We start from the raw sequence: 22,294 nt of genomic DNA, 5'->3' as shown, positions 1-22,294 counted from the left end.
GTTCTAAGGCCGGGAAGGTGATTGTAATAGGGATTTACGCCCCAAACACCAGAAAAGATGAGTTTTTTAAAAGTGTAGAGGAGAGGTTATGGAACTATATGGGGGAAAATATGATATTGATGGGGGATATGAACGGAGTTATTTCCACGGAAATGGATAGAACACCCAAAGAAAGGTCCAGTAACTCAGGTAAATTACCCCTCTCTTTTTTTCAACTAATTGAGAACTTTGAGCTGTATGATGCTTGGAGAACTAAAAACCCCACGGTAAAAGACATCACACATTACTCCGAAGCCAATAGGTCAGGGGGAAGGATAGATTCAATTTGGCTAACGAAAAAGTTAATGCTGAAGTTAGATAAAGCAGAAATACAGAACAGATCGATATCAGATCACAACCCGGTATTGATTCAATTGAAGTTTAGGAACAACATGAGTGGAAGGTGGAGATTAAATGACGAGATCTGGAGGGACGAACTAAGAGTTAAGAAAGCCAAAGATACCCTGAAAGAATACTTTGAAATAAATGAAAGACAGGACACAGACAAAAGAACAATCTGGGAGGCGAGTAAAGCCTATATGAGAGGGTTCAGTATTCAACAAATGACAAAGATAAAAAAAGAGAAAGAGAAAAATATAATGGAAATGAATAAACAAATTAGGGATAAAGAAAAAGATTTAACGAAAGATCCCCAAGACGAGGAATTAAGACAACATGTGAAAAGATTACAAAACCACCTCTCAGAAATAGTAAACAGGGAAGTTCGAAATAAAATACTTTGGACGAAACAAAGATATTTTGAATCCGCTAATAAACCCGGAAAAATGCTAGCTTGGCTACTAAAGGAAAAACAGAATGATAGAATAATAAATAAAATAATGGAAGAAGATCTAGAAATTACGGACCCACAACAAATTAAGGAAAGATTTATAAATTATTATAAAACACTTTACAAGGAGGAAGGGAAAGACGAGAAAGCAATACAGAATTATTTGGCCCGAAATAAATTACCAGAAATTAATGAGGAAGAATTCCAACTTTTAAATGCTGAAATTCAGGAGGAGGAAATTAGAAATATGATTAAGAAATTGAAAGAAGGGAAATCGCCAGGCCCTGACGGAATCTCCGTCAAGTACTATAAGATATTAGAAGAAGTGGTAACACCGAGATTAAAGGAAATAATGAATGGAATTTTGGAGAAAGGCGTATTACCAAAGTCCTGGCAAGAAGCATTAATAACGTTGATTCCCAAAGGAGATTCAAATGCGAAATTAATTAAGAACTTTAGACCAATATCTTTATTAAATATTGATTACAAGATATTTACCGGAATATTAGCAAATCGACTAAAGAGTGTATTAATTAGGATAATTGGAAAAGATCAAGCGGGTTTCCTTCCCGAGAGACAAATTAAGGATAACATCAGGGTAATTATTGATTTAATGGAATATTTAGATTTCAAACCAAGCATGGCGACAGCAATGCTGTTAGTTGACGCGGAGAAAGCCTTTGACCGTGTGTCTTGGGATTTTATGATAAACACCTGTGAAAATCTAAAACTGGGGCAAAGGTTCTTGAGGGGAATCAAAGCAATTTATAGTGAACAAAGAGCAAGGTTAATTATAAATAATGAACTCACCGAAGAATTTAGCATAGAGAGGGGTACAAGACAGGGCTGCCCCTTGTCCCCCCTGTTATTCATCACAACCCTGGAGACTTTACTGATAGCAATTAGGGGAAACAAAGCGATTAAAGGAATAAAATTAGGAGCCTACTGTTTTAAAACTAAAGCGTTCGCTGACGATCTAATCATTATGACCGAAAACCCGGAGGAAGGAATCAGGAGGAAACCCAGGAGGAAGCACGTTTTAAGAGCCTTGTTCTACTGAGCCACTCCTTGTGAGAAGAGGTATTAATGGTATTGGTGGTTTAAACTAATTGAGAACCACTAAAAGCTTTTCAGCCTGGAAAGCGCGGGAAGATGTTGAGGTCGGTCATCACAGAGAGAGGGTGCAATGTTCGACTTATACTTGAAGAAATGTAGGTACAAAGGTATACGTTTTATGTTGTGAACACATCCACAAATGTAGTTTTATTTCCTGAGACTTGTTGAAAAACAAAGCTCCGTGACATTTCAAGGGATATTTAAAAAGGGGGGGGGGTATTATAATCGTCCTTGCAAGTAAAGTTTGCTATTAAATTATTCTGTGTCTAAAAGGGGAAAGAAGCAGCCTGTGCATTTCTCTTAATCTCTTATTGAGAATTTCTGTTAAGAGTCCTCTGGCTGTATCACAAGCAAAAAGTCCGATCTGTTCGCCACCTAATTTTTAAAATTTGCCTCTTTGTTCTACAAACTCCTAGACTTTACTTGGAGGAAAGCATCAGTCAACCAGTGGTGACATTCCTCTAACTATGAAGACAGTGTTGAATGCAATGCAGCTTATACATTAAGAAGTATTGATGGAATCTGTTTTGGGTTCCCGTCCTCCAGGGCCCGTCAACCCCAAGCATTATGGCCAGTGGTCAGGGGCGATAGGTGTTGCAGGCTCACAGATGCTCCATCCTTGCTATACGGTGTCTGGATTTAAGCTACGGTTCTCTTAATCAAGGAGGATGAATGAGCCTGCCATAAGTGAAAGCTCTTCATGTGATGCTTGCATCAGAACAAAAAGTGTTTCTCTGTTAGGAAGTCCATTCGTCCGTGTGTGCGCGTGTGTGTGTGTTAGTGGCATATTGCACTATTACCCGGATCTATTAAAAACAGTGCAGTGCCTTTTCTGTAATTAAAAAAAAAGGAATCATGATGTAATCTGAAAAGGGAAGACTTTGCTTAAGGCACAGAGATGCTCATTTGCAAATAGAACGCAGGCAGTCCTAATTGTGAATGAGTGGCACCCATGACACAGTTAGGTGGTTCTTTGCTGCATCCCTCAAAAGAAACTTGGCTGATAAAAACAGATTTTGAAAAACAGTAGTGTAATGTTTTGACTCTTAATGGGTAGGCTGTTTATTTTTTTAACTGACTACCCTGTAATTGAAACATAAGAAAAATGTTTAGGAAAATTAAAAAAAAATGTTCGTTCTTCTTACCATGAGGGCAATTTTTTACTTGCTGTTTTCTTTTAGTCTGCTTGTGAAGCAGAAATGAAATTTGAACCCAGTCTATGTAATAAAAAGTCCGTAACTCTTCTGCTTCTCTGTTGTGATTATGTACACTCATTTCCAGATAAGGAGGTTGATCGTCATGGTGTTTTTAAAGAAAGCTGTTCCGTTTCTATCAATGCCACTACCTGTTCGTGCAGGAAATCTAGAGTACAGTACATTCAGTACATTTGAGGCTGCTATACCGCTTTTGGTGCATAGTTGCATAGTCTGGCCATCATCACACATGGAGAAAAGGGTGTGAGAACTTGGTGATGGGTCTTCAGCAATTACTGTGTTTGTGGCAGCAGCCCTCTTACCAGCTGTGAACAGCTGCAGCAACTGCTGCACACTTTAGCCACAATCCTAAAGAACTCAGGTGTTATTGAAAGCAGTGCCCACCTAAACATGTGCTGGTTTTAAGGTGAGTTAATACCCTGCATTTGAAAAAGCAGCTTTTGTTTTGTTTTGTTTTAACAGTGGAGGTGTGAAACCTGCAGGCCCTCCAGTTCATTTTATGTACTGTGCTTCTGAAGCTGTGGATTTTAAGTGCATGTTTTCTCTTGCCCTGTAGCTTCAGCTGTTTGATAAAAATGAATTGATGGTTTTGCAAAACTGGACTGGAGAAAATAAATTGGGTTTTCTTTTCATTTTGTTGACCTAACTAATGTGATTAGGTTTCTGTCATATATGCATGTGCATAGCCAGTAAAGTATTACTTCAATTTTCTTTCAAAAATGGCATCTATATTGGTCTGTAGTACTAGAAAAATCCTCTCTAAGCTTGTTTGAAAATAACAACTTCAAACCAAATGGAGCTTGCTTCTAAGTAGACAGGGATAGGATTGGGAATGCTAATCTGAGATAGCCATCATGAAAAAAACTGAACCTTTATTCTGAAGCTGACCCAAAACGCTTGTCTATGCCTTTTCTAATCATTGGCTCTGTGCACTGTTTTACAGTCCCTGGCAAGTTGCCCTCAAAGAAATGTGGCTCATGCCAGAAAAGATTCCCAGTGTGAGGTGTGGGTTCCGCAAATTGGGTTCTCTATTCATTGAGAGCACGCATTGCGGTAGGGGATGACAGGACATCCCCTGGAGTTGCTGGGCAGATTAGTCTAATGGCCACAGGGGGGTTGGACAGTTTCTTGTGGGGGGGGGAGTCATGTTGCAAGTTAATGATTGATAGTGATAGTGTATAAATTATTTGTGGGCAGCTTTTAGTTTCACTTTTGCCAGGGCAACGGATCTCCCGCCCGCCCACCCTCTTTAAGGGCCTTTTGCTTTGACATTGCTATGCCTGTCATGGGGTCGCCTGCTTTGGGGCAGGGGCCTGGTAGGAATTTTGTCCATTTGGCTGATTGGCTGTGCCATTTGTTTTTTGCCTACTGCGTAGCAAATCGTCACAACTTGTAAGGTTGGCGGTTAGGCATTGGTTAAAAAATTGGTTGGTGGAGGGGTATGGAAAGGGTGGGCCTACCCCTCAAAATTGCTGCTGCTTATAGGGGTATTCCCTTAAAGGAATCCTGGGGCTCAACGAGCTCTCGTCTGTACCCCCGCAAGGGGCTAGGGCCATGCAAGAGCAAGAGCCTCGGGGAACATTCGGGGAGAGTGAAGGGCCTGACACACGGCTCCATCCTCTCTCAGGGGGTGTTTACCTACTGACTTCCCTAGACGGCTAGGGATGTCAGATCTGTCCCAAGCGGGGGACAGGTGGATGAACCAATGCCTAAGCAACCACTCACATTTGGTTGTATTTTAAATAAAGTTGTGGCCAAAATAATGCCAAAAACCTTAAACTTAAATTGCTGCGTGATTTATTGGGGGGATGTCCGGTGACCTCGACACGCAGTTACAACCAGAAGGAACAAGGCTACCTAGCAGACTTGAAGGAAAACCACTCCAAGGTTGCCTATGTGCTGTAGCGAGCCTTAAAACCCACTATCTCATGTACTTTAGGCTTGCCGTTTGCTTACAAGAAAGTTGGCAGCCACAATTTAAGAAGGATGTTGCCAAGCTGGAACGTGTGCAGAGGAGGGCGACCAAAATGATCAAGGGTCTGGAAACCAGGCCTTATGAGGAAAGACTGAAGGAGCTGTGTTATGTTTAGCCTGGAAAAGAGGAGACTGAGATGAGATTATGATAGCCATCTTCAAATATCTCAAGGGCTGTCACGTGGAAGGAGGGAACCAGCTTGTTTTCTTCTGCTCTGGAGGGTAACTGGCTTCAAGTTACAAGAAAGGAGATTCTGACTAAACATCAGTAAAATCTTTCTGACAGTAAGAACTGATCAACAGTGGAACGGCCTCACTTGCAGGGAGGTGGACTCTCCTTCCTTGGAGGTTTTTAAGCAGAGGTTGGATGGCCATCTGTCGTGGATACTCTAGCTGAGATTCCTGCATTGCAGGGGGTTGGTCTAAATGACCCTCGGGGGTCCCTTCCACCTGTATGATTTTATGAGTTTTGCTCCTCCCCCCCATATACACTCTTGTGTTCTTTGCGCTAAGATGCATGTTCACCGAAATCCAGGAATTGAACCAATTATCTCTTGTAAACATTTTTATGACTTATAGCAGCAAAACGCCTCCACAGACAGAAAGCAGTCATGTCTTACAAAGCTAGCGGCAAGAAGTGTCGTATTTGATGGCGAGAGCCCTGTACAAGCCCTTTATTCGTGCTTATTCTATTTCAGTGTACATTTCGTGCCACATAACATTGCTTTCAAACAAGACAAGGGTCTTAATACAGGTTGAGTTTCCCTGCATGTGATAGTGCAAGTCTGAAACGCTCAGTTCCTCTTTTAAGATAATCCAGAGATCAAGTGGTTCAAGAATTCACAAAAATGGACCCTTTAAGCTACACTGTGCAATGTACGTACAGAAATATGGGCAGAGCAATCCAAAGGGGTTGAGGGTGGGAGAACGAAAAGGCAGAGGAACATCAAATCCTATCATGCTTGTTCTGGCAAGGCAGAAGGTGGTGGTGGTCAGTGTTTTTCTTTCCTTTTTTGGTTTTTCTTTGGCTTATTTTTTATGATTGTCTTTCTAATTGGTTGCAGTGGGGAGGAAAACAAGTAAGCCAGTTCCAAAGCTAGTTTACTTACTGCATTGCATGTAAATACAGTCGTACCTTGGATCCCAAACGCCCTGGAACTTGGATGTTTTGGCTCCCGAATGCCGCAAACCCGGAAGTGATCCCGAACGTCCGATGGGGCTTCTGTGGCTTCTGATTGGCCGCAGGAGCTTCCAAGGTACAACTTTAGTCAAAAAGCTGCTCTGTTAAAGTGCAGTTTGACTTTTGCTACGTGCCTTTTTAATCATCTATCAGGTTTTGGGGGGGGGGAGGACAACAACACTTGGCCTGCTCTTTTCAGATTTGAATGGTTTCCCGCAAACTCGATTTTCCCCCATCCAGCCAAGCCTTGCCCATAATGTGCTCTGTGTAAAAAAAAAAAAAAACATATACAAACCCCTTTTTTCATATTTGAACTTGAAAGAAGAGTTCCCATGCAATTTATTCATCAGTGAGATTGTGCAGTGAGAGGTTGGTTTGCATTTTTAGAAGCTGTAAAGCTATTGTGTTGCTACTGGGTTATTTAGCAGCACTGCCTATGAGGGCCAAACTGGACGTTCTAATCAAAGGGCAGCTACTGCCCCAGATAACAACCTTGAGTCAAGTTCGCCTTCCGATACCCTCTACCGTATATTAATGGAAATAAATGCATACGACATGTCATGTGGTGTTAGTCCCACTGCCCACCCACTAGTGGCTAATGATACAGCATGGGAGGGTGAAGAAATGCATGCAATGTTACATACGCTAGCAGAAAATCACAAAAGTATTTGCACTGTTTCCCTCCCTTAGTGCCAGGCAGCTCAGGGTTCTCCCTATCTAATTTCCACCCCTCCCAACAACTCTGTGAGGTAGATTACCCCAGCAAGTTGTACTGATGAACAGAGATTTTGTCTTATATGGAGTCTGCCCTCTGGCCCATCTTGTTCAGTATTATCTACTCTGGGTGGCAGGTGCTCTCCAGGGTTTCAGTCTGTCTTGGGCTGAATGTGGGACTTTCTGCATGCAAAGCAGAAGCTCTTCCAACTTGGCCATGACCCCTTAACTTGGCTTCCCGTGGTCCTAAGGCTGATGCAACACCACACGGCCACAGCTACAGCTGAGTGGAAGGGAAACTCCAAATGGTGGTGTAGCCTTAGGTTCTTCATTGCCTCCCAATTTCCTTCCTTCCTTCACTGTCCTCCCAACTCTAGCAGAGAGAATTAAATGCCACGTTCTTAAATGAATGTTTATCTGTTTTACTCGTATTCAGACAAGGCCCTACTGGTGAGGCCCATATGCAAGCCATGAACTATCCCGCATTCGTTTCAAGTCAGAAGCTAATGTGCACTGAAAGCACATTCAAAACTCATTATAATGTAAGACGGAACTAAACTCTGTTGTTGTAATATGTGGCATGTGCTATAAATGAGGTGCTCCCCGTTGGAGAACAAGCACTACTTGACCCGATCTGTCAAATAGATTAAGATTCCCCATGTATGGGTTTGAAATACGGGTTTGCTTAATATCTGTTGCACCCTCACATAGTACAAGTCTAAGGCTGCAATCGTAAACACACTTACTTTGAAGTAAACTCTGTTGAACAAAGTGGTGCTTTCCATAAAGAAGAGATGCAGCTGTAAATATGCAGGACTCACAGCTAAAGCTATCCTTCCAGTCCAAATCCTAATTCATTTTGTCCTGTGCCTCCACATTGTGCAAGATTCCTGCACTGCAGGGGGGTTGAACTAGAGGGCCTTTGTGGTCTCTTCCATCTCTACAATTCTATTCATCTCCCATAACAGAGGTATATATTGCTCTGTTAAAAGGTTGCTAGTTACCACTATTTTTAAACAGTGTTGTGCATAAAGTGAAAAGGCTAGTCATGAGGTTGGGGGGCTCAGATGCCATACATCTACTGCGGCCTGGTCCTGACTTTAAATCTGTTTTGCACAAGTTGTCTCAAAACACTTCTAGAATGAAGCTGGGGAAAGTGAGAAAAGATACCCACTTCTACACCTCCATATTAAAAACTACTTTTTGCACCTTACAACCCCAAACCAAGGTCCTTGGCGAGAACAGAACAGGCAGAGAGGCAAAGTTAGTATGCTGCAAACTAATCTTCTGAAGAAAGCTGTACTTAATATTCCGAGCAGCATACCTGTGTTTTCACAAATCAAGCACTAAATATATGCTTCAAACAAAAAGGTTTCTCAATATTGGATTAGAATGTTGGTCCTCTAACTTGAAAGTCTATTTCTAAAGTTCACTTATGGGTCAGTTCAAACACAATCTACGTCTCTCATCTCCAATTACTGTAGTAATAGCATTCTTTCATAGGCACGCAGCCTAGTAACAATCACCACAATGTTTCAGTTCCTACCACCCAAAGTTCCTCTAATGTTTCTTAAAAGTTAAAAATAAGCATGTCTGGAAATATTGTGTGTTTTGGCAGTTCGAACACAGCCTAACATTTTTTTCTCAAAATAAATAAGTTCCTGTATCTTATATATAGCCTGTATGAAACAATGCATGTGTGTGTAGTTTCTTCAGATTATTGGCAATCTTCACTTCCTGGGTGACCAGCCCCCATTTGAAACCTTTTTAACGAAACGAGACAGTCAAATAAAAAGAGCACGAGGGTAAAAAAAAAAAAGGAGTGGTAGCTACATTGGCCTCCACATCTGAATAGGTCGAAAGCTACCACCTTATTTCAATAGTCTACCATATACTTTCTCTAGGCAGGACTCTTGAGTGTCAGCCTCAGTCTAGAACAGGGTTTCCCAAACTTGGGTCTCCAGCTGTTTTTGGACTACAATTCCCATCATCCCTGACCACTGGTCCTGCGAGCTAGGGATGATGGGAGTTGTAGTCCAACAACAACTGAAGACTCAAGTTGGTCTATATCAGACTACGGCCCCCAGGCCGGATGCGGCCCAATTGGCCTCCCAATCCGGCCCGCGACGACCCCCGCCGCCTGCTGCCGCCGCCCGCTCTTACAGCGCGCGGCAGCGATCTTCAAAATCGGAAAAAAATCGCCGGAAATCCTTTGTGTGCATGCGTATGGGCCTCTCCCGACCCAGAAGAGGACATTTCCGGTGCACTTCCGGGTCGGGGGAGGCCCATACGCATGCGCACAAGCTATTTTCGACGATTTTTTTTCCGACCGTGTGCGCATGCGCACGGGCACGCACTCCCCCGCCCTCCGGCCCGCTGCGCGCGCACTCCCCTGCCCTCCGGCCCGCCCCGCGGTCGGCGCGGCGGGCACCGGCCCGAAGCCCGGTAAGTCTGGGAACCCCTGGTCTATATACTTGATTGGATTTAGGCTTACTCATCATGCTTGAAGTAGATCTAATGAAAGGTCTAAGTTAGTCACTCAAGACTAACTTGTTACAACAATTTCAGAGGTTTGCTCTAATCATGAATAAACCTTGATCCAACCCACTGAGCTAAAGTTTTCCCTCTATGAAATGATCAGGACACTTAGTATTCTAAAAACAGTACTAGAGACCCTAATCAAAACACCACTCATTTGTATTTTAACTTCACGTGGTAAACATGCCAGTCCAAGTACTGACAGTTAAAAAAAAAAAAGGTCTCTCGGAGGAAACAGTAGCACTTACGATCAGCAACACACAGGCAGATGGAAGAAAGAAGTTGAGGCACTCCACAAATGGAGGGCTACAGTTATTCATATTGCACCATGTAACCTTCCGTATGGAGGTCCTCCTCACAATAACGTCCATTTCGTTAAAGCTAGCCAGTATTCATTCTGCTAGGCAGAAGCTACAGTAGAAGCTGCATTTCACTGAAGTTTCCAGTGTCCGTGGAATACACAGCTGCTCTTCCATGTCCTCTGTCACTGGGAAACTGCTGGCGAGTTAGCCTGTGGAGTTGAGAAACAACAACCCAAATGGTTGGGTTAGAAGATAACTTCAGCAACAAAGTGCATAAATTTTAAATAAACAGGTGCCAAGCACATAGCTACTCAGTTCCTTACATTCTTCTGAGCCTCACCTGTATTACATCCTAAATGGGTTGAAATTAATAAGTCGCTCATGGCCAATAATTTCAATGTGTGTACGCTGTACACTAGCAAAGACCTAATCTACTTTCAGTCCTTATATAGTTATATAGTGGCGCTGTGGTCTAAACCACAGAGCCTAGGGTTTGCTGATCAGAAGGTCGGTGGTTCGAATCCCCGCGACGGGGTGAGCTCCCGTTGCTCAGTCCCAGCTCCTGCCAACCTAGCAGTTTGAAAGCACATCAAAGTGCAAGTAGATAAATAAACGGTGTTTCTGTGCGCTGCTCTGGTTTGCCAGAAGCGGCTTAGTCATGCTGGCCACATGGCCCGGAAAAACTGTATGCGGACAAACGCCGGCTCCCTCGGCCAGTAAAGCAAGATGAGCGCTGTAACCCCAGAGTCATTCACAACTGGACTTAACCGTCAGGGGTCCTTTGCCTTTTAAGAACCACTTATGAGATGCTATTGCTTGTCATATATTGTCTCCAGAAGAAGAGCGGAAAACCTTGCCTCCACCCCTCACAATTCCCTTTTGTGACGGTGGGATTGTTCATGGGCTGCATACCAGTGGCGGATGGGGCCAAGCACCCACACACCTTGGCGTCCCCTTGCTCTGCACTCAAGAAAAGGCAGAAGCTGGCCATACAAGAAGAAGAAAAAATCTCCCTGTGTCTCCCTGTGTCTTTATCCGGAAGCTAATTGTATGAATTTAAACCACCATGCATTTAAGTATATCTGATTTATTCATTTTATTTTGCTCATCATATGTTTGGTGATTTGAGAGCCTACCGCACAATCACACAAGCCTACATTTAAGTCGGGTGGGGCTTACTTTCAGGTAAATGGGTATAGCAGGGGCATCAAACTCAAATTCATCGGGGGCCGCATCAGCAGTTTGATCACCCTCAAAGGGCCGGTTGTATCTGTAGGACTATGTGTCCACTCTTTATGTACTTACAGTACAGGAGAGAAGGGTTCAGGCACCAGTACAAAAATCTGCGTAAAACCACCATTAAACAATACAAGTTGCAGTACAGTACTAAGATTTTGAGACCATCATCCATGCTTTTGTAACTCAGCCAGGAGGATGGAAGCTGGGGTAGATAGCACGACCCCCACCCGCGACACAACACCCCCCCAAAAAAAATATCCCAAAGGCCACCGCGTGTTCTATGGCCAGCAACAGAAAACTGCAAGGGGACACTGAAGTCAGGGCTCTGCTAACAACCAAAGGAGAAAATTGGAGGCTGGTAAACACTTCCAATTAGTTTTGCCAGACTGGAGAGGGTGTGCGTGGATGTGGAGTGTGTTCAAGATAAAGATTGAGAACCGGCTGAGGCGCACCGTTGCCGTCATTTCTCATCCTTATCCTCCCCCCCCTTGTGAATGAACCCCCTTGAACCCAAAGAAACGGGGCCTCACACACACACACACACCAGCAGCTTCGGGGAAGGGGGGAGAAAGAAAAGGGGCTTCCCTTTTTTACCTTGCATGGGCGGTGAATGCAGTCTCCATGCTGCTGCCGCTTCCTTCCCGCTCTCGGCCATTCAGCGGAAAGGAAGGGGTGGCGCCCAGAGGAGCCCGCAGCTTCTGATTGGCTGCACGAGATTTCTGAAGCCAATCAGAAGCCGTGCTGGAAGGGGTGGCGCCCAGCGGCGCCCCTTCCTTCCCGCTGAGCAGCGGCGGCCTCAGAAGAGGATGGCCTCCCGCATCGTCCTCCTTCCCCAGCCCAGGCCCAGAGACGGCCTTTCAGGTGACACCGGGCGGTGGCAGAATCTCCTGCAGCCAATCAAAAGCTGCGGGTGCCTCTGGGCACCGCCCCTTTTTTCCCACTGAGCAGCGGCGGCCTCAAAGGAGGATCGCCTTCCACATCCTAAATGGAGGCACCAGCCCTGGCTACACGGGCCACATGACAAGGTCTGGCGGGCCGGATTTGGCCCGTGGGCCTTGTGTTTGTCACCTGTGGTAGGGTTGCAGTTTTAAGTTTTACAATCCTAATTCCGCCTACCTGCCAGCAAGCCCTATTGAATTCAATAGGAATTCCTGAGCAGGCATAGTTAGGATTGTGCTGTAAGGCATTTTGCACTCTGTGCTTAAGCTAATTCCACAATAATCAAGTGGCTGAAAATTTGTGTTGTGGGGCTGGCAGGCATTAATCCACTCCAATGGTTTGCAATAAGGAAAGCACTTTCTTCCCATTAGCTTTCCTTTCCACAAAGCCAATGCAGAGCCCCTAATGAACCATCTGCCTAGCAAATTCTAAAGTGGGACAATTAAAAATTGAAAGCAGAGATAGCCTACCATGCTTCCTGACTGTTGCTCTGTGAGCAGGCAGACTCTTTGTTATTTATACCCCACCTTTCCCCCCTCAGAGTTCAAGATGGCAAAGCTATTCCCACCCACCCCCTCCTTTCCACACAATCCTGAGAGGCCATGACTGGCTGAGCGGAGATTTGAACCCTGATCTCCCAGGTCCTAGTCTGACCACCCAACCCAACTCTGCTCTCTTAAGTCTTTCTCCACTGAGCTGCTAAGTAAAAAGGAAGCTCTAGGAATGCTCTTTCCCCTTTACTTATGCTGTTTAACATTAGTAAATTTGTGTGCAAGGTGGTTAAGATTTTGCTCTTATTAGATGCAAGCCACCAGGAGTTTAATTATTTTCCCCTCTGTGTGTATGTTTGTGTTGGATAAGGGATTTCCTCCTCCTCCTCCATCCAGCTCAGTTACACCTAGTTAAACCATTTAAAGGCAAAGGATTTGCATGAGTGTCAAGGGGCACAGGCTGACCCACATTAATGCCTGAAGAGGAAACAGCCTAGCTGGACTAATCTGTCATCATTCTTAAGTTTGGCAGCACTGACAGCTTCTGCAATGTAGCAGCGGGGAAAGGAGTTTATCTATAAAAGACTAAAAAACTTAAAGCATTTTCAAGTCTCATTTATTTCATTAGCGGAGGTTTAAGCATGAGCCTACATAATTTTTTTTAAAGGTTATTGATAACTATCATCAAGTGAAGTAGCCTATGGACATTAGCCAAATGGCTTGAGGTGGTGATATATGGGAAATATCATTACATCGCCAAGTCAAAAGCATGAGCAGTATTGAAAATGTTAAGAATACTCATTAGTTTAAGGAGTGGAGAATGAAAACATGGCACTACCATAGCTGCCAAGTTCTCCCTTTTTGTAAGGGAAATCCCCTTATGCTGAATAGGCTTCCTCGCAAGAAAAGGGAAAACTTGGCAGCTATGCACTACATTACAGTGACTTTAGGACTTTATGGGAAGAATATTAATGGACATTAAGGAATCAACTAATGGGAAAGACCTATTACCATTATTCCCCCCACCTCTTTATAATTATGAGTATATGACTCTTTCAGAATAATGACTAGCAGTAGGTCACTTTCTCTGCATAAGTGCATGCTTGGGCACATCAAAAAGTACATCCAATCAGTTCAATATCTGACGTCGTTAGGGGGAGCATGCAGATTTAGATATACATCTACATGAAGGACATGCACATAACTTTGCTTTCATATACAGACTGGGGCAAGCATTATCCTTTTAGAAATGCAGTGCCAAATTACAGTATCCTGTTTTGTTTACTGTTATGAAATGCACCAGCCACTTCTCAGAGTTTAATAAATAATAAGGCCAGCAAAACTGAACAGCTACTTAAGCTCAACCCTGGAAACAAAAACTCTGGAAACATTCAAACAGTTAGGGTGTTTTCAGAACAGCCCTACGGATCTAAGGTGGTTATGTGAGAGAGCCCTGTCCAGGATGCAGTAAAGTCATCTGAAGTTGAACAGGAACAGATCTGTTTCCAGATTTTACCTCTCTGATTCAATCACTCTCATCCTGACATTACCATTTGCACAAGAGTAGTATTGATAGCACTAAATCGACATATGAGAGGTGGGTGTGCTAATATGCTTTTGAGATTCTTTTCACACAGCTGCCTCACCTGTGTTTAAGATCTTTCATCATTATTGTTATCACAACAATTACCTGAAGCAAAAATGTAGGAAGCAGCACAGTCTGCTGACAGCTGCTGCTGCTCCATCTCTCTATATGGGTCTGTCTTAAGAGGAGTAATATTTTATTTCTCTTGCTTTCAGAAAGTTTTTCCTGGTGATTATTTCAAGACATTTGAGGCAATGGAAACATGTTGAGCCAAATTTCTGCCTAAGCAGCTAAATATGCCCGATTCTTGGCACTGATCTATAGTTTCAGGACTCAGGGGTGTTGATGCTTGTGTCCTGAATCCCAATTTATATGGCGCAATCTCCTTTGTCTCTCAACCCTTAAATACATGCTTTGTGGGTCACGCCCCTGGGATTTTATGGGGTTTTACTGCAGCTGTTCTTAAAACTCTGCACTTCCCACTCTTGCAAAGGGACTGCTTTTGCTTAAGCTCTGAGGTCATTAGAAGTTCTAGCTGCAAATGTATTCTTAGCCCCTCACATCACAGTAGGCCATTTCCCAATAGTCTCTTGGCACCACACCACCACCATTCTGGGCACTTCCCAAAAACAAAACAAAAGGAGTTTGCTCTCCAAACAATGCATACTGCAAATAAACAAAAAAAATCTTAATGGCAAAATGCCCTTATGTGGAAAAACCGGGACCATTCATTTGTTGTTAGCAAATGAAGAATTTGAGTTTCTCGGGGATTTTTAAATGCCAATGTAGAGACTGCATGTGAAACATTCTATGTTTATGGGTGTTTTGTTTTTTTAATTAAAAAAGAAACCTAGCAAATTCCAAGGCAGGAGCATGGTTGGCTTGGACATAGCTGTATTGTGACAACCCTGCAAAGCTTTCTCTTTTCTCAGAGCCCCAAAATTATCACTTGAATGATTTACAGTGCATTTATTGTTTCAAGCATGTAAATAGGGCCCTTTCAGCTACTTGCCATAATCCCTCTTCAGTAATTGCTTCTCCCCCCCCCACAAAAAAAGCTCCTTAATGTGCTTTGCATAATTGCCACTTTATACACCAGCTTCTCATTATTATTTTGTAAAAATCTTCCTTCTGGTAACTTTTATAAGTGGCTATCGCTAATACCCAATCGTTCTAGATATATTATATGCTTGTGTTGCAGGGAACACATTGAAAGACTGAGGTCCAAAATATAATTATGCTACACAAGAAAGGAAAGGGAAGTTTGCCACTATGAATGGCAATTCCCATCTTTCAAGCATAGACTTTTGAAGGCTACGGGTGATATAAACAACTTGTCTGGCCACCACTGCAATGAAATAAATCAGGGGTCAGCAAACTTTTTCAGCAGGGGGCCGGTCAACTGTCGCTCAAACCTTATGGGGGGGGGGGCGGACTATATTTTGAAAAAAAAATATGAACGAATTCCTATGCCCCACAAATAACCCAGAGATGCATTTTAAATAAAAGGACACATTCTACTCATGTAAAAACATGCTAATTCCTGGACCCTCCGTGGGCCGGATTTAGAAGGTGATTGGGCCGCATCCGGCCCCCGGGCCTTAGTTTGGGGACCCCTGAAATAAATGTCTTCTTGCTGCCATACCATGGCAAACACAGATGCCTTCTTTGGAGGAACTTAAGTTACACACCAGTGTTTTCAGAAAGCGTGACTCTGTAGCAGGATCAGATTAAAGTAAAGGAAGGAGGAAGGAAGCCAGAATGCTACCGAGCATCTATATGCAAGTGTTCAAGCAGATGTTGCCTGAAGGCAGAATTCTCTTCCTCCATCGTCCTCCCACTCTGGTAGTCGCTAGAAGAGCTTTGTATGAGGGAGAACAGAAGCAGCTTCAAATATAACTTATAACGATTTATAAGATGGAAATATACTGCCCTGTTTTTCTCAAATCATACCAAAGTGAAAAATAATAGGGATGTTTCTATCCTTCTTAATGCTTCTACTATCTGTCAAAGTGAGGGCGGGGGGGGGAACCTCCAGCTGTTGTTAAGACTCCTGTACCTGGCATGCCAGATGTTGTTGGACTTTATTCATTAAAAGCCCCATCAGATCCAGCCAGCAAGGGCAATGTTCAGGTTTTATTGTGGGAGCTGTCGTCTCAAGAACATCTGGGGCAACACAGATTCTTCACCCACAATACTTGCATTTGTGACGAGGATGACTGTCTATCTATCTATCTATCTATCTATCTATCTATCTATCTATCTATCTATCTATCTACTGTATCTATCTATCATCTATCTATGGCTGTCAATGAATTATAGGATTTATAGTTCATTATATGAGAGGCTCTTCAGCTGTGTTTATGATTTTAGCCTAAATTGACTAAGGCTGCAATCCTATACACACACACACCTTCCTGGGAATCGGTGACACTCAATTTGATGAGGTTTTCCTTCCAAGTAGATGTTGATGGAGGATTGCACTGTGAAAGTTGCAGCCCCTAACTGCAACCCTGCCTCAGTACACCAGCTCGGAGACAAACTCCACAGAGATCAAGAGATGGGTGAGCTGACCCTGTGCGTGTTTAATCACCAAGTCCCACTGAGTTCAACCAGGCTCACTTCTATGTGCGCATGTAACTGCAGGTTTCCAAATAAGCATGCGCATAATTGGCTTGCCAAAAGGCATAACTGGATCTACTGATGTTCTCTGTAGCGTAACATAAGATAAAGGTACCCCTGACCATTAGGTCCAGTAGCGAACGACTCTGGGGTTGCGGCGCTCATCTCACTTTACTGGCCGAGGGAGCCGGCGTTTGTCCGCAGAGAGTTTTTCCAGGTCATGACTAAGCCACTTCTGGCAAACCAAAGCAGCGCACGGAAACACTGTTTACCTTCCCGCCGGAGCAGTTCCTATTTATCTGCTTGCACTTTGACGTACTTTCAACCTGCTAGGTTGGCAGGAGCAGGGACCAAACAACAGGAACTCAACCCCATTGCGGGGATTCGAACTGCCGACCTTCCAATCGGCAAGCCCAAGGCTCATTGGTTTAGACCACAGCGCCACTCGCACCCCCGTAGCGTAACATACTATACCATAATCATCAAAAACTACAGACAGGTTCCAAAGCTTCCTTCTACGAAGGCGGCAATAGTGATTTCTCAGCTATCTTTCTTCCCAGCAATTTTAATGCATTGGCTGATTCTTGATCCAGGGTAATCCCTTATTTGAGGTTCATGGTCTGATTTCTGTATCAAAGTAGCAGCTATATAAATGGGTTTGTAACCTTAAATACCCTCTGTAAGTTTATTAGAATGTCCAAAAAAAAAAACCACCAAAAAACCCCCAGAAAAACTGCATCAATTCAAATTTTAGCCTGCAATAGTTACACAAATGGAAAAGCTTTCTCACCAAGCTTGCCAAGGTTAATTTGAAACTGTTAGGAAGCATTTGGATTTGTTTGTATGCCAGGCAGCGTTTAAAATCTGAGAGGATGTTGTTGTAGCAATAGGATGCAAATCTGTGCATCAGTCAGGAAGCTGGGCAAGTTAGCTCTTCCTCCTTGAGGGTCCATGGATCCCCTGAAAACAACCCTACTGTATTCTGAAGGAAATGAATCATGGCCACCAGCTTCACTGATACTCTGTTTCTCAGTAGTCTTTACAATTCATTCAATATAACATTCCCTACTTTAATTTATTTATTTAACGGGGCTTATATACCACCCAATCACCAACATCTCTAAGTAGTTTACTTAAATATACATTAAAATATATGCTCTCTCTGACAAATTCTTACTAGGTAAGACTCTATGAAACAAACAAAACTCATACAATCTTTACTTTTCCAAAGAAAATACCAGTAAGTTTTTTTAAAACAATAAACAAAAACATAAAAACCGACAGATGTTTTATTAACTGCCAAGTTCCTTCCAAACCTCACTGTAACCAAATGTTAACTGAGGGTCTGAAACCAACATCTACATAAGCAAAAGTTTCCCTGTCCCTTATCTCTGACTGTTTCATACCCTACACAGATTTATACTGTCTTAATGCTATACCACCTACACCAATGGGTAGAAAAGGTGTCACAGGTGAAAACACCAGTTTCACATTACAAATGTCACCAGCAGCATAAATTTGTTTCCAAAAGGAACAATCAGTTCAGTGTGAGCTTTACGGCTCATTTCAATAGGATCAGTATATCTGCCTTTTATAGACTTTTTCTTTACACTGTTTCTCTCCTACTCAGTTGCACCAACCAATCTAGTAGTATGGTTTTCAACCTTTTTGGAAACAGATACGCGGTAATTTGCTTTTTGCTGTATTGTTTTCAAAACTTAAAAGTGTGATCTGCATTCTCCCCTCCCCGAGAATTCAGCCTGCAATATGATGCATGCACACTTATGAGTCACATTGAAACCCATGGGACTTGCTTCCCTGCACAGCATGAACTAGTTTCAGACACTGCACTAATCAGTTATGGAGCTTTTGAACACAAGCCCTTTTCTCTTCAAACAACCTTTGATCTTTCTTTTCAAACCTCTGCCTTAACTATTAGACTGAGGAGCATATTGTGCTCCTCCCGTTCTTCTCATTTATTGTGCTCAGTTTGCAATCCTAATGATGAGTATTTACTTTTAAGTGAACGTGCATAAGTATTGGGGAAGCATGTCTGAGAGTTAAGGATGTAATCCCAACTCCATTTACCTGGGAAAGCTCAACTTGCTTTTGAGTAGGCATGGCTAGGATTGCCTGGTTAGTTCTGACACATATATACAATAATGAGCAGTCTCTCCCTTTGTGCAGGTGCAAAGTGCTTCCCTCTCACTAATGAATGCTGATTTGCATATAATTCTGCTTGGATTACTGTAAAATGAATTATATGTGGGTCGGCTTTTACTGCAGAATATAATTCTGGCAAGCGTATGTGAATCTTGTATCACCACCATCAATAGAGCTACATTAGTTTGCTTCCAAGCACATTTCAAAGGCTGACTTTTAAAACCTTAAAAAGCTTGTGACCCAGGTAATTGAACCATCCTATCCATACCTTTAGCTCATCTCTCTCTCTCCTGCTCCCTCTCCCTCTCTGTTCTATCTTTGCTGACAGCTGCAAACCAAAGAGAGAGGTGATATTTTGCACACATCTGTGGAATTGCCTCAACAGGGAGGTTTGCCTGGTACCAGCACTGCTTTCTTTCAAGCATCAGGTAAAAAAATACACCACCCTTTTCATTCTCAGGCTCTTAAACTCTATACATTTTTAGATTTTGCTGATGGCCATGTTTAATCTTCCAACTGTTTTGTTGTGTGTTTTTGTTGCTGTGACATTTCAATGGTGCTCTCAGGTCAGTTTTATTGAACAGTGGTACGGAAATACTTTAAAGAAATAAGGCCAGTATGTTACAGAGCAGCAAATACAATGAATGGTGTACATACATCCCTTGTCAGACAGCTCTAGAGAACATCACATTGGCTGCTCCTGGTGTGACCACCTGTGGTGAATGGCTGGTGCACAGCACTGTCCAATTAGCTCTCAGGTCACGTGACTTGCCTTACTGCCAGTATCATTTCCTTGCAGCCTAAGTGGAACTGCGTTCAGTGGACTTAACTTCTGGTGCGAATGGAAAATGAACAAGGCAGCTCACAAAAGGCAGAGATCCAGTGTGCATTTCATCCATTTTAAGAGTCTACCAATGCCAATCCTTTTAGACATTTAAGGGTGGGCTCAGTGGACCTTACTGCAGCACCAGCAATGAAAATCTGGACCACATAGGTCCCCACTAGATTACACACCCCTCTCCCCATGCCAGGAGTGCCAGCTTGGCCCCGCGACCATGGGTGATATGCAGCATGCATGGCCTGGGCCCCTGGCACTGAAATTTGTGGGTGCCTGGCACCTTCATGGGGTATTTTGTGGTTGCTTGGGCACCCAAGGCCCCATGGAGTTGGCACCTATGCCCCATGCCCAAACAGGGGCAGCTATCCTTTTCCCCTGGCAATTCTCCTGTGGCCTTAATGCTTGCCTGCTAGAGAACCACAAACTCAAGTAGCAAACTGGGCTTCTGCCCTCCTCACTCTCTTCGCCCCTTAGGGAGAAAGATGCCCAACGAGGCCAAAGGGACCGGAGGTGGGTCGGACGCTACCTGGATGAGGAGGGCTCGAGCGCCTTCTGGAGGCCTCTTGCCGGTCGCCGTCCTCCTGGCCGCTGAGCGGGTAGGCGAGCAGGCGCATGGGCTCCCAGCAGGCCGCCTCCACCTCGCGCACCTGCTCCCGGCTGAGGCGCTCCCGCCAGGCGTGGATGGCTTCGCGCGCGTCGCGCGCGGAGATGAGGAACGGGCGCTCGGAGGAGTAGGCGGCCCCGCGCGTCATGTTGAGCACGAAGTCCTCGAGCGCGGGCAGCGACGGCAGGTCGGCGAAGCGCAGCAGTCGGCGCAGCTGGGCGCGCGGCTCCAGCACCAGGTCCTCGTAGCGCAACTGCGTGTAGCGCGCGCGCAGCCAGGCCGGCGCGCGGCGAGAGAAGAGCAGGTCGCGCAGCCAGGCCTGGCAGATCACCTCGAGGGCGCCGCCCAGGAAGAACTCGGCGCGGTGCTGCTGGCGAGCGTGGACCCCGGCCAGAGCCGCGGCGCCGGCGAAGGGGGGCAGCAGAGGGTGCCGGCGGGGGAGTCCCCGGGGCTCGGGGGCACGGTGGCGGCTCCGCAGCACCTGGATGCTCTCCCGCAGCAGCGCCTGCTTGGCCTTGAGGCGCGAGTTGTGGACGGCGCGCGGATCGCGGAAGAGCTGCACCACGCGCAGGTCCAGCTCCGGGTCGCGCAGCAGCGGCAGCAGCGCGCCCAGCTCCAGCAGCCTCACGTCCTTGATCACCATCACGGGGTACTTTCGGCACTCGGCCTCCAAGTCCCTCAGCGCCCGCGGAGGGCAGCTGCGCTCGCAAGCGGCACCGTCGACCAGGCCCACGTCGGAGCGGGCCCTCGGCGCTGCGGGGCACAGCGGCGCCGAGCAGATCACCTTGTTGGTCCTCCAGCCGAAGATGCTGGCCGTGCTGAGGTTGACGCCGCCGCCGCCGCCGGCCAACAAGGGCGCCAGCGGGTCTCGGGGCCCCGGCGGTGCGGCGTAAAGGCGCAGTACGGAGAAGTCGCATCGGAAGAGCGAGCGCACCATGTCTCGCAGCGCGCCCTGCAGGCTCAGCGCGTCGCCCGGGTACAGCGCCTGCCACATGTGCCACATGGGCTCGTACAGGTAGAAGACGTCCGGGTGCTGGTTGAACAGCTCGCCCAGGAACGACGAGCCCGTGCGCCAAGTGGCATGCAAATAGATGTGCCGTTTCCCGCCCGCCCGGCTCCCGGGGCCGGCTTTGTCGGAGTCCTCAGACTCGTTCTTCTTCGCTCCATGCCTGGGCGCGGGCGGAGCGGCGGCTTCTCCCGGTGGCGGCGGCGGCGGCTGCCCTTCCCACGCCCAGTCCCCGAGCGCCTCCTCGAGGTCGGGGCAGCGGTGGGGCGGCGGCTGCTCTTTTCCCGCGCGCCCCCTCCTGGCGCCGTAGTCCAGCATGTAAGACACCAGCAGCAGGAGCAGCAGCGTGTAGAGCGCCAAGCCGAGCGCGAAGCCGCGGTGCTCCCAGCGCCACCTCCAGCGCCGCCGGCTCTTCATGGCGCTCTCCGGCCACGCCTGAGGGGAACTACCCAGGGCGCTGCCTCCGCCGCCGCCTCTTGCTGCTGAGGCGGGACTCGAGCGAGGAGGCTGCTGCGGTGCTGCCTGTTTGAAAAACAGCCACAAACTTGGAGAGGCGGAGGAAAGCGAAGGAGGTGGCGGACCAGAAACACGCCCACACGCCGGCGAGTGTGAAGAGAAAGCGGCAGCCCGCCTTGCTTTCAAGTCGATGCCGCTGCCGCCGCCCTCTGAGCCCAGACTGATGGGGTCGGTGTGGAAGCGGGTCGGTGCCCAAACACTCTTCCTCCTAAGCGCGTGTGCGCTTTCGCTCCCGAGTACTTGAAGGCTGCTAAGCCTGCGCGCTTCTAGCAAACTTGATCCTAGAGAAAGGCGCGCAGGGTCGGGGTGAGTGCTGACACTACCTGAGGACTCGAAGCCTCAATGGCGGAGCCTTTAACTAGTCCTCACGATTTCACATTGAGACTCCTGTCTACATTTTTTTTTTTGCGAAATAACTGTCAGC

General features: G+C 45.7%; 2 protein-coding genes across 5 annotated transcripts in view; one reads left to right on the top strand and one right to left on the bottom strand.

The window, feature by feature from the left end:
- Positions 1-3,189, top strand: part of SLC9A7 (solute carrier family 9 member A7) — a 54,966-nt gene extending 51,777 nt beyond the window's left edge. For all 4 annotated transcript variants that reach the window (XM_060273463.1, XM_060273462.1, XM_060273465.1 and 1 more), the window contains one exon: positions 1,859-3,189. The gene's annotated coding sequence lies outside the window, so the exon portion shown is untranslated. The remainder of the gene's footprint in view (positions 1-1,858) is intronic.
- Positions 3,190-9,706: 6,517 nt separating this feature from the next.
- CHST7 (carbohydrate sulfotransferase 7) lies at positions 9,707-21,870 on the bottom strand. The gene is made up of 2 exons (XM_035116698.2): positions 20,271-21,870; positions 9,707-10,076 (listed from the first exon to the last, which is right to left on the bottom strand). The coding sequence occupies exons 1-2, from the start codon at positions 21,769-21,771 to the stop codon at positions 10,072-10,074; spliced, it is 1,506 nt and encodes a 501-aa protein (XP_034972589.2). The 5' UTR covers positions 21,772-21,870; the 3' UTR covers positions 9,707-10,071.
- Positions 21,871-22,294: the final 424 nt, after the last annotated feature.

Source organism: Zootoca vivipara, chromosome 4, assembly GCF_963506605.1.
Source record: "Zootoca vivipara chromosome 4, rZooViv1.1, whole genome shotgun sequence".
In the NCBI taxonomy this organism is placed as follows: Eukaryota; Metazoa; Chordata; class Lepidosauria; order Squamata; family Lacertidae; genus Zootoca; species Zootoca vivipara.
Note: the sequence above shows the minus strand (reverse complement) of the source record. Positions and strands in the feature narration are given on the sequence as shown.